Source organism: Hypanus sabinus, chromosome 14 (assembly GCF_030144855.1).
Source record: "Hypanus sabinus isolate sHypSab1 chromosome 14, sHypSab1.hap1, whole genome shotgun sequence".
NCBI lineage: Eukaryota > Metazoa > Chordata > Chondrichthyes > Myliobatiformes > Dasyatidae > Hypanus > Hypanus sabinus.
Window position 1 is genome coordinate 69,221,211 of NC_082719.1, and position 12,618 is coordinate 69,233,828.

Here is a 12,618-nt window from a genome sequence, read left to right on the forward strand (position 1 = left end):
CCTTCTTTTCTTTCTTGGTTTCATAGCTACCCGGAGAATTGAAGTATTTCAGAGTTGTATACTTCGATAATAAATGAATCTCTGAATCCTCAAATATTTCTTTAAAAGATTGTACAGGTGTCCCCTGTTTTTCAAACGTTCGCTGTGCAGTCAGGAGGTAGTAAGTAGGAAGGTCAGTGGTTTATGTTAGGAGCAAAAGAAGTTTCTGTTCAAAGCCATCCTGTTGTTTCCTCAGCAGAAGCACTGCTCTTTCACCTTTTCTTCACAATGTCATGCCATTGAGTCTGCAATAAAACCAAGGGGCACGGATGCTATAACCTGATCCTCAGACCATTTTTGAATGAAGTTTGGCTGACAATCTAATTGATGTTACAACGCCTATGCAAGGGCAGGACAACTCTAATCTCTTTGTGTTTTTTAATTCAGTTCATTCAACTTTTCCTCATTGTCTTTCTCAAACACTTCAAGAGCCTCAGACAAGAAAGAGTGAAACTGGACATCCCCAACTTTGACGCCATGGTCTGATAATGTCAAGAGGCTTTGGTGAGAAGGCACAGGTGGGTAGCAGGTAAGAACAGGTAAGGGTTTTTAAAAAATATATTAGTTTTGTATAATTAAATAAACTATCTACAACAAATTACATAGGGAGCAGGACCAGGTAATGTGTTGCAGCTGCATAATGCATTTGGTGGTTCCCATGGTGATCACACCTGCCCCAAGTGTTGGCTGCTTGAGGAAATCTGGCTCTAAGTGATGACCTTGAATCTGAACTACAAACACTACGATGCATCAGGGAGGGGAAAAATTACCTGGACATGTGTTTCAGGAGGCCATTAGATTAACTACTTTAAATTCATTCTGTGGCCCGGGACAACAGGGTGTAACTGTGAGTGAGGCAGGGAGGGGAAACCAAGAGGTAGTGTTGGGGGAGCCTTAGCCCTTGAGCTTGCCCGACACTTCAATGTTGCTCCCTGTGAGGTTGAGAGGCACTATAGGCAGCATGAGCAACCAAACTGTGGCACTGTGCTTCAGGGAGGTATTTAAGAGGGGTGAGAAAAGAGGAATGTAATTGTAATTGGGACAGTATAGTTAGGGGAATAGACACAATTCTCTGTTGCAAGGATCAAGAGTCCTGAAGGTTGTGCTATCTGCCTGATACTTGGGTTCAGGTCATCTCATCGGACCTACAGAGGAATTTGGAAAGGGAGCGGAAAAATCTAGTTGACGTGGTCCATGTGCGTAACAATGATGTTGGAAGGAGGAGGAAAGAGGCTCTGCTGAGGAAACATGAACAGCTAGGGACCAAATTAAAACAAAGAACCAAAAAGTTAATAATCTCTGGATTGTTAGCCATGTCCAAAATGGCAAATGTTTAATAAAATCAGAGAACTAAATATGTGGCTCAAAGATTGGTGTTTAATCAGAGAAGTAGGTTTGAATTCATGGGATATTTCCCCACTATTTGGTAAAGAGGGAGCAGCTCAGTTGGGCTGGGTTCTACGCAAATCATGCTGGGACCAGGGTCCTGGCAAATGACATAATTAGGGTTATGAGTAGGGTTTGTGGGGGACGGGGTGGGGAAAACAGTTCAACAACTTGGAAACATAAGGATAAAATAAATGGAAGAGAGTGAAGGAGAGATTATAGAACTCTCCAGAATAAAAAAAAACACAAGTAGTTTAGAAATGTGTTAAGAATTTTAACTACTGCTAACTTGGAGGCATTACTGAAAAGGATGATGAAGGTGCTATATTTGAATACACACAGTATACAAAATAAGATAGATGATTTTGTAGCGCAGTAAGAAATTTGCTGGGGTATAACATTCTGGGCATCACTGAATCATGGTTGAAAGAAAATCACATTTGGGAGCTTAACATCCAATACACATTTTATCGAAAGGAAAGGCAGGTGGGCAGATGGGGTAGGGTGGCTCTGTTGGTTAAAAAACTGAAAACAAATCCTTAAAAAGAAATGACATATCATAAGATGTAGAATACATGTGGGTAGAGTTAAGAAACTGTAAACGGTAAAAAGTTCCTGATGAGAGTCTACGAACAATAGCCAGCATGTGGGGTATAAATTACAATGGGGAATTTCACTCCTCAGGTAGATTGGGAAATTCTGGTTGATGTTGGATCATCAAGGAGGAACTTCTAGAATGCCTATGAGATAGCTTTTTAGAGCAGCTTGTAGCGGTGTGCTACACGCAGAGCTAAAATAACGACACGGAGTCGGTAAACTGCAATTAAAGATGATCTTATTCGAACTTCACAGGCTTGCTTTAAAGCCTCCCTCATCCCGCCCTCCCCGGGCACGGATGCTGTAAGGGACACGTACTCACAAACCCCCGCAGGCTTTTTCCCTTTGTTGCGGACCTGGCCTTTGTGCCTGCGCGCTGGCTATTTGTGAGCCGGTTCGAGTGCGCTAGGAAGTGGGTCGCCACATAACTCCCTCCCCCCCAGAACCGGCGATACACCCCCCAATGTCCACAGTCTGGGCCGGACCCTGTTTGGGAGGTCAGCCTCTGCACTGCGGTGCCGGAAACTCAACCGGTTGCGCCAGGTCCACGTGGGCCAGTTTGAGTCGGTCCACCGTGAAAACCTCCTCTCCCCCCAACGTCCAGCACGAACGTGGACCCGTTGTTCCTGAGCATCGTAAACGGCCCCTCGTAGGGCCGTTGCAGCGGTGGCTGATGCCCGCCCCTTTGTACAAACACAAACTTACAGTTCTGTAGGTCTTTGGGTACGCAGGTCGGGTTCTGCCCATGCTGCGAAGTGGGTATGGGGGCCAGGTTGCTGAGCCTCTCATGTAGTCTGCCCAGGACTGCAGCGGGTTCTTCGTCGTGCCCCTTTGGGGCTGGTATGAACTCCCCGGGGACGACCAGGGGTGCGCCGTACACCAACTCGGCTGACGAGGCATGCAGATCGTCTTTGGGCGCCGTCCGGATGCCGAGTAGGACGCAGGGAAGCTCGTCCGCCCAGTTAGCTCCTCGCAGGCGGGCCATGAGACCCGACTTTAGGTGATGGTGGAAACGCTCCACTAGTCCGTTCGACTGTGGGTGGTAGGCAGTGGTGTGGTGCAGCTGAGTCCCCAAAAGGCTGGCCATAGTTGACCACAGGCTGGAGGTGAACTGGGCGCCTCTGTCGGAGGTAATGTGGGCCGGTACACCAAAGCGGGACACCCAGGTGGTGATCAGTGCCCGGGCGCAAGATTCGGAGGTGGTGTCGGTGAGCGGGACCGCCTCTGGCCATCTGGTGAACCGGTCCACGATAGTGAGGAGGTGCCGCGCTCCTCACGACACTGGCAGGGGGCCCACAATATCCACATGAATGTGGTCGAAACGCCGGTGGGTGGGGTGGAACTGCTGCGGCAGAGCTTTGGTGTGCCGCTGCACCTTGGCTGTCTGGCAGTGCATGCACATTCTGGCCCATTCACAGACCTGCTTGCGGAGTCTGTGCCAAACAAAGCTGCTGGAGACCATCCGGACAACCGTGGTGCGCCAAGTTATGAATGGAGTCGAAAACGCGTCGCCGCCAAGGTGCCGGGACGACGGGACGGGGCTGGCCGGTGGCGACGTCACAGAGTAGGGTCCTCTCACCTGGGCCTATGGGGAGGTCCTGGAGCTGCAAACCGGAGACTGCGGTTCTGTAACTCTGGATCTCCTCGTTTGCCTGCTGCGCCTCCGCCAGCGCCTCAAAGTCTACCCCTTGGGAAAGGGCATGAATGTTAGGGCGAGAGAGCGCGTCTGCCACGACATTGTCCTTACTCGAGACGTGCCGGACATCCGTTGTGTATTCAGAGATGTAGGACAGATGGCGCTGCTGGCGGGACGACCAGGGATCGGACACCTTTGTGAACGTAAAGGTAAGTGGTTGGTGGTCCGTGAACGCGGTGAAGGGCCTACCTTCTAAGAAGTACCTGAAATGCCGGATTGCCAGGTATAGTGCCAACAGTCCCTGGTTGAAAGCACTGTATTTGAGCTCGGGTGGCCGCAGGTGTTTGCTGAAAAACGCTAGGGATTGCCAGCGACCTGCGATGAGCTGCTCCAGTACCCCACCGACTGCCGTGTTAGATGTGTCCACTGTGAGGGCGGTAGGGACGTCCATTCTGGGGTGCACTAGCATCGCGGCGTTCGCCAAGGCTTCCTTCGTTTGAATGAAAGCGGCGGCGGACTCCTCGTCCCAGGTAATGTCCTTGCCCAGACCCGACAGCAGGGCAAACAGGGGGCGCATGATTCAGGCAGCTGAAGGGAGGAAGCGGTGGCAGAAATTGACCATCCCTACGAATTCCTGAAGGCCTTTGATCGTGGTGGGTCGGGGGAAATGGCGGACCGCATCTACCTTAGCAGGCAGAGGGGTTGCCCCGTCTTTAGTAATCCTGTGGCCCAGGAAGTCAATGGTGTCGAGCCCAAACTGGCATTTGGCCAGGTTGATTGTTAGACCGTATTCACTCAGTCGGGCATAGAGTTCACAGAGGTGGGACAGATGCTCCTGACGACTGCTGCTGGCTATGAGGATGTCGTCCAAATAGATGAATGCGCAGTCCAGGTCGCATCCCACCGCATCTATTAACCGCTGGAACGTCTGTGCGGCATGCGGAGGAACTCGAAAAGGCCGAACGGGGTGATGAGAGCCGTTTTGGGGACATCGTCCGGATGCATCGGGATTTGATGGTATCCTCGGACGAGGTCTACCTTGGAGAAGATCCGTGCGCCGTGCAGGTTTGCTGCAAAGTCCTGAATGTGTGGCACAGGGTAGCGGTCCGGTGTGGTAGCCTCATTCAGCCTGCGGTAGTCGCCACACGGTCTCCAGCCCCGTCGCTTTGGGCACCATGTGCGGGGGGAGGCCCATAGGCAGTCGGACCGCCGGATGATCCCCAATTCCTCCATCCTCTTGAACTCCTCCTTCGCCAGTCGGAGCTTGTCCGGGGGAAGCCGCCGAGCATGGGCATGGAGGGGTGGTCTCTGGGTCGGGATGTGGTGCTGTATGCCGTGTCGGGGCATGGCTGCCGTGAACTGCGGTGCCAGAACCGATGGGAAATCTGCCAGGACCCTGGTGAAGTTGTTGTCGGACAGCGTGATGGAGTCGAGGTGAGGGGCTGGCAACTGGGCTGCACCCAGGGAGAACGTCTGAAAGGTCTCAGCGACCAGTCTCTTCCTGGGCAGGTCGACTAGTAGGCTGTGAGCCCGCAAAAAATCCGCACCCAGAAGCGGTTGGGCTACGGCGGCCAGTGTGAAGTCCCACGTGAACTGGCTGGAGCTGAACTGTAGCTGCACTGTACGGGTGCCATAGGTCCTTACTGTGCTGCCGTTCACGGCCCTCAGGGGAGGACCTGGTGCCCTGTTGTGGGTGTTGTAACTCGTCAGAGGTAAGACGCTGATCTCGGCACCAGTGTCGACCAAAAAACAGCATCCCGACTGCTGGTCCCACACATACAGGAGGCTATCCTGATGGCCAGCCGCTGTAGCCATCAGCGTTGGCTGGCCCTGGCGTTTCCCGGGAACTGGCAGGGCGGGCGACAATGGCGGGCTTCTGCGCCCCACCGCTGGTGGTAGAAGCACTATTGTTCTTTGGTCTCCTCACCCCTGCCTCTGGGGTTAGTGGGTTCTGTGGCCGGGCCTGGTCTGGTTTGCTGCTGGGAGCGTGGCCTGGTGATCTGTGCGATGGACGCCCCACTCACCTTCTTGGCATTCCACAGCAAGTCCACCCGGGCTATCACCTTCCGGGGGTCGCTGAAATCTGCGTCGGACAGCCGCAAGCGTATGTCCTTGGGCAGCTGCTCCAGGAATGCCTGCTCAAACATGAGGCAGGGTGTGTGTCCGCCGGCCAGAGACAACATCTCATTCATTAAAGCCGATGGAGGTCAGTCTCCCAAGCCATCCAGGTGCAGTAAACGGGCAGCTCGCTCACGCCGTGAGAGTCCAAAAGTCCTTAGGAGCAGGGCTTTGAATTCCATGTACTTGCCGTCTGCTGGGGGAGACTGTACGAACTCCGCAACCTGGGCCGCTGTGTCCTGGTCGAGGGAGCTCACCACGTAGTAGCAACATGCGTCCTCTGAGGTTATCTGCCGAACATGGAATTGGGCTTCTGCTTGCTGGAACCATAGGTGAGGTCGCAGCGTCCAGAAGCTTGGCAGTTTCAACGAAACCGCATGAACAGATGCGGCGTCGTTCATCTCCGGTCCAAAAATCATTTGGACCGTCGGGGTCACCAATTGTAGCGGTGTGCTACACGCAGCGCTAAAATAACGACACGGAGTCGGTAAACTGCAATTAAAGATGATCTTATTCGAACTTCACAGTCTTGCTTTAAAGCCTCCCTCATCCCGCCCTCCCCGGGCGCGGATGCTGTAAGGGACACGTACTCACAAACCCCCGCAGGCTTTTTCCCTTTGTTGCGGACCTGGCCTTTGTGTCGGCGCGCTGGCTATCTGTGAGCCGGTTCGAGTGCGCTAGGAAGTGGGTCGCCACAAGCTTATGGTTGAACCCACTCAGGAAAAAGCAATTTTGGATGGGATGTTGTGTAATGAACTGGATTACACCTCAGGGTTAGGGTATTAAGGGATACAGGGGGAAGGCAGGAGATTGGAATGAGAGGAAAAACAGATCAACCATGATGAAACGGCAAAGCAGACTCGATGGGTCAAATGACCTAATTCTGCTCCTGTATTCTTATGGTCTTATACTGTACTTTTCATCCTACGCCATCAGGAAAAATCAATTTATTATGTAACTTCCTTTGAAGCAAAAAAGAGAGTACTTACCTTCTCCTGAAACACAAAACAGCTAAGTAAAGCTGTTGCCTGCTCAGCAGTCAAATCATTAAAGATGCCATTAAACATCATTTCAGTCAGAAGAAGCTCATCTGCACTAGAAAACAAAACACCAGGTTCTTGAGCAAAAGGGGATAACTACACTCATTGAAGGACTCTTATCATGTTATTTCATTCTCGTTATTTATTTATTATCTGCATTTGCACCATTTGTTTAGTTCATGATGTTTACAGTTTACAGTAGATTTGCAAAGATTGCCCACAGAAAAAGAATCTGAGGACTGCATGTGGTGACGTGCATGTCCTTTGATAATAATTTTTACTTTGAACTTTTACTTGTTTAACAGCAATAAAAACTAGCTGCATGAATTAATTTTAAATGGAGATGCACTGAAACCAAAGTTAAGACAATGGAATGGTGCAGCATTTTAAGTTTTTAGATAGAACAGAACCAAAATTAACTGTCTAAATCAAGTTCCCTTGGGTTCTTAAAGAACTCTATAAAAGCAGAAGCTTGCAGAAAATCTCAGAGAGTTTAATGCCCTAAGATCTTTTTTGAAAATGAGTCACTAGGATGATTTGTTGATTTAAACTGATTGATACCAGGCAACATTAAGTTATGCCAAAGACAACTTCAAGGGCTATAACGCCCTCAGCCTCAAATTACTTCAAAGCAAACTCTCTGGGTTCCAGTTTCAATGCTGAATGCAACAATGCATATTAAGTATCAATTCATTAATCAAACAGATTTTTCTTAAGTAGATTATCAACTCATTTAGACAATGAACTTAGTTATGGTTAATGCTGTACCTATTTTGTATAATGTTAAATAATGAAACATACCAGGCTTGAAAAACAGCCTGTGAAACATAGCAAGAGCTTGATTCAGGCATCCACTGCAGTGTTGTAATAAAATCAAATTGCTGGGCACTGGTATCAAAGCTGCATTCTGAATACATCATAAGGAAATAATAAACATCCAGATCTCTACAGAAACTTTACAATGTACATTTGCAACTGATTTTTAAAATAAGTTTATGAATTATCAGGAAATTATTGATATTCTAACATTTTCAGAAAATATGGACAGTATTAATAGAGATTGCTAGTTTAGTGACCCTTACCTGCTGATTTCACAAGCAACTCGTCCTTTCATTTCAATGACGTCGGATGAAGTAGCAAAACCTAATCGTCTGATCACACGTTTACGGCATTTCAATTCATCCATCTGCAAAACTGTTCGAGCTTTCTTCAATTCTCGTTTTGCTGCTTTGATATCTGCTGCAATCTATACAGAGACAGGAATATTGAACTGGAGTTACAATGATAACTCTTCATCACCTTGTGGAATATTAACTTTTGCTTACCTTTCACATTTCAACTTATCACCAACTGGTGAATAATCATCATTTTTTAAGCAAGCCAAACAACTTGTGTTGCCATTTCTGATTTTCGGCAACTCTTTTATCTTTTTTTTCCCTGAATTTGTAAGATATGAAACAATGCCATGTTTATCAACTGACATTGTAATTACACTTACTATTAGAGAGTCTGAATAAAATCAACTTTGGAAATAAACCCGTTGCTGAAGGAAACAGATAGACTTAAAGGAACTTAATACATACTTAATATACATTAAAGTGCCAACACCCCTTGGTAATGCAGTATGTTCCACAACATTTTCATACACACACATTTTTTAAAATCTTATAAAGGTGTAATCAAGCTGCATTCATTACCTGTGCTTTCCTTTCACAAAGTCCATAGACAGTTTCCAAATTTGAGTCATTGTGCATGGAATGTGAATACATTCTGTGTTCAAAAGCCTCAATTTTCTGGATTACTTTCTTCAGTCCCTGATCCTTGATTCCCATATCATCGACTGGATCCAACAAAGGTACACCATCAGGAAATCTCTTCTGTACTTCCTAATATACAAAGATTAATAAAAGTACACCACATGCAAGCTGTTCTGCAGCAATTTTAAAAAGAATAAATTAAATTACGTTTCAATCAAATTATTTTCTTTCTTCCATTTTTGCCACTGCAATCAGGAAATCTGAATATGACTAATACAAATGTGATATAACTGGGGCTAGGCCTAAAATTAGAATCCATACTCACAAATAAAGTAATTTACCTGTATTGATTTCAAAACACTTTGCCTGTTGTCCAGTGGCCTCAGGTCTTTTGGAATATATAGGCGTACACTACTGATTGCACTTATTAAGTGAAGCAAGATAGGAACAACCTGTTGAATAAAACAAACACATCAAGTTTAAATCTTGTTCGATCTTCACAGAAGCTCACCGTAGATCATTGTAGCTGCATTGTGCTGAGATGCTCCAGCACTATGCCAAAGTAAGGTAAAAACAATTGCTCCATCTGTCAATAAAAATCCAATCTAATCAGCAGTTACAAACCATTCCTCACTGTCCATACACTGTTCCATTGATTAAATGATCTCCAATATTTCAAGATACATTACTAATATTAATGAAATCTAATCCAATTAAGAAATAGGTAAAACAATGTGGCCATATATTTATATGTAGCTAAAAACTGGTGACAACTGATCCAGAATTAGTGGATCAAGTCTGAATTAGTTCAAGTCTGTGAACATAGTCACAGGGACAAGACCTAATAAGGAAAGAGCAAACAATTCCATACTGATAATATTGATAAGCCCTTGATGTGACAAACAAGAAAATATTTTGCAGATGCTCAAAAACCGAGCAACATACACAAAATGCTGGAAGAACACAGCAGGCAGGCAGCATCTATGGAAAAAAGTACAGTTGACATTTCTGGCTGAATCCCTTTGGCAGGACTGGAGGAAAAATGCCGAGGAGTAGATTTAAGAGATGGGGGAAGGTATGAAGTAGAGACCTGGAAAGTTGATTAGTGAGATGAGGTGAAAGACAGAGAGAGAGAAAAGGAGATGGGAAACGGAGAACAAGAGTTTGGGGAGGGGGGCGGGATTACTGTAGGTTTGAGAAATCAATGTTCATGCCATCAGGTTGGAGGCTACCCAAACGGAATTCAAGGTATTGTTTCTCCAGCCTAAGTGTGGCCTCATTATGACAGTGGAGGAGGCCATGGATGGACATATCAGAAGGGGAATGGGAAGCGTAATTAAAATGGGTGCCCATTGGGAGATCCCACTTGTTCTGGTAGAGAGAGCGTAGATGCTTGGCAAAGCGGTCTCCCAATCTACGTCAGGTCTCACCGATGTACAGTTGGCCACATCAGGAGCAACAAACACAGTAAATGAATCTGGACTCACAGGTGAAGTGTCGCCTCACTTGGAAGGACTGTTTAGGGCCTGAATGGTAATGAGGGAGGAGGTGTAGGCTCTGCTGTAGCACTTGTTCCGCTTGCAAGGGGTAAGAGCCAGGAAGGAGATCAGTAGGGAGGGATGAATGGACAAGGGAGTCATGTAGGGAGCGAGCCCTGTGGAAATCAGAAAGCAGGAGAGAAAAATGTGTTTGGTGGTGGGATCCCATTGGAAGTGGCGGAAGTTTTGGAAAATTATGTGCTGGACGCAGAGTGGCGTGGTAGGTGAGGACAAGAGGGCCCCTATCCCTGGTAAGGTGGCGGGAGGATGGGGCAAAAGGAAATGTGCATGAAATAGAAGAGATGCGGCTGAGGGCAGCATTAATGGTGTAGGAAGGGAAGCCCCTGTTTTTGAAAAAGCAGGACATCTCTTTCGTTCTAGAATGAAAACTTTCATCCTGAAAACAGATGTGGTGGAGATGATGGGATTGAGAAAAGGGGATGGCGTTTTTACAAGTAGTAGGGTAGGACGAGGTGTAGTCTAGGTAGCTGTGACAGTCCATGGGTTTGTAACAGACATTGGTGGATAAGCTGTCTCCGGAGATAGAGCCAGTGAGATTGAGAAAGGGAAGAAATGGACCAGGTGAATTTGAGAGCAGGGTGGAAGTTGGAGGCAAAGTGGATAAAGTTGATGAGTTCAGCACGGCTGTAGGAAGCAACACCAATGCAGTCATCGATGTAGCATAGGAAAGGTGCAGGACGACCATGTGTGTCGGCTTGGAACACAGACTCCTCTACATAGCTGATAAACAGGCAGGCATAGCTGGGACCCTTGCAAGCGTCCATTTCTACACCTTTTGTTTGAAGGAAGCGGGAGGAGCCAAAGATATGAATCTCTTGATGTGAATCAGAAATAACTTTATAACAATGCAACAAAGCACAAGAGGCAGAGAAATGTGCAGGACCAAGAAGACAGAGAAAACAAATGAACTGAAGAGCAGGAAGTAAATAAACATAGATTTTACCTGGAATCTGCCAGAGAGAAAGGACACAGCAGATCCAAATTCAGTTCATTAAACAAAACATGTTAGTTATTTTTGTGTTAAAGAATCCAAAGAGGAATAGTTAAATGAAACATTAGTTAAAATAAAGTTTTCTCCAGAATGTTCTCACCATTCTGGATCCAAGTTTGGGAACATTCTTATGACATTAACAAAAGTTGGACTGAAACTAGAGTCCAAACTGCATATACACTCACAAATAATTATCTGTAGTGCATACTTTTACTTGGTTTTGGTCAGAAAATGGAATGCCTAACAACTATCCTCAAGTGGCAAAAGAATATAGAGCCTTAAAAGTCAGTTTAACAACACAATAGCCATTCAAAACTAAAACGCTCACCAGTTGCCGTCCAAGAGATATCACCCCTTTCAAAATCTCCTTTGCTGGCCACTTTGCTACACAGCAGATTCCAATTAATTGGGACACATCAGTACCAGTACATTTTGGCCCAATTAAGTGGCTGCTCCAATTAGCCCAAGTTTCAAGGAAATAATTAAAAAAGTATAGAAAAGACAAACTACCACTTAACTGAGTAACAAATAATGTATTTAAATAAAACTACAGAACAAACTACAACACTACAAATATCACTACAATTCTATAAAACTGTTGGGTGTATATAGAGTGTCCATGGAGGGGTAGCATCTCTGGTGAAGGGACTTGTCATGTCACTCATCTTTGGTCCCCAGTGGACACTGAGCTCTCACCTGTGGCTCCAAGTAGCTGCTTGAATATGACAGCAGCCACACCCTGGTACAGTTTTGACAGGTGAGTTTAGCCTCATACCCTTGTGAGACAGGGGTCTGATTGTCCAAGCACGCAAAGTCAGCTCCCGCGGACTAGGTGATGAGATCTAAAGTGAAATCCAGTGGCCAGGAAAGCTGTTGTACAATGCTCCACGGAGAGCAAAGGGTATGACAAGGCACAGAGGTCATGGTTATCCAATACAACTAAGGAATACCCCAATTGTGATGACTACTCAGACCACTGCACCCAGACTTCTGAGGTCAAGAAAGTGGAACTGTCCCAACTAATGGCTTCTCCACTTTAAAAGCTATTCCCTGTCATCATTGGATATGACAGACAACCACAATCATCACTACAAAACTGTGTATTAACTCTTAATAGTTATCAACAATATGCTATGTACTAGTGATTAACTGTAAATGAAACAAAATTAGCACAGATACCTAGAGCAGATAATGGACTGCTTTTTATAAAATTCTTTCGATGATTGCATGCTCCAAATTTTCAAATTTTCATCGTAACATTCAAGATGACTGATGATATCTTCAGATCCTTCATGGTTCCTAATTTGTTGAAGTTGTGAAATTTCATTTTCACTTCCGGCTGTTTCTGGCATCTGCAGGCTTCAATGCTTGAAACCCCAGTAAGCAAAACAGTTCTAAATTGTCTTACTGCTTATTTCTCACCAACTATCTGTGACAAAGATCACTGCTTTTTGAATACAAATGTACATGACTGACACTATTTACAAACTGGTCA

The 12,618-nt window shown here is 46.2% G+C and overlaps 1 protein-coding gene across 1 annotated transcript in view; it reads right to left on the reverse strand.

The window, feature by feature from the left end:
• mtrex (Mtr4 exosome RNA helicase) overlaps positions 1 to 12,618 on the reverse strand; it is a 119,361-nt gene that overhangs the window by 16,103 nt on the left and 90,640 nt on the right. Inside the window, exons 20-23 of the mRNA XM_059989405.1 lie at positions 8,915 to 9,025; positions 8,514 to 8,702; positions 7,899 to 8,062; positions 6,766 to 6,871 (exon numbers count right to left, since the gene is read on the reverse strand). Coding sequence (XP_059845388.1) covers positions 6,766 to 6,871; positions 7,899 to 8,062; positions 8,514 to 8,702; positions 8,915 to 9,025 — 570 coding nt within the window. The remainder of the gene's footprint in view (positions 1 to 6,765; positions 6,872 to 7,898; positions 8,063 to 8,513; positions 8,703 to 8,914; positions 9,026 to 12,618) is intronic.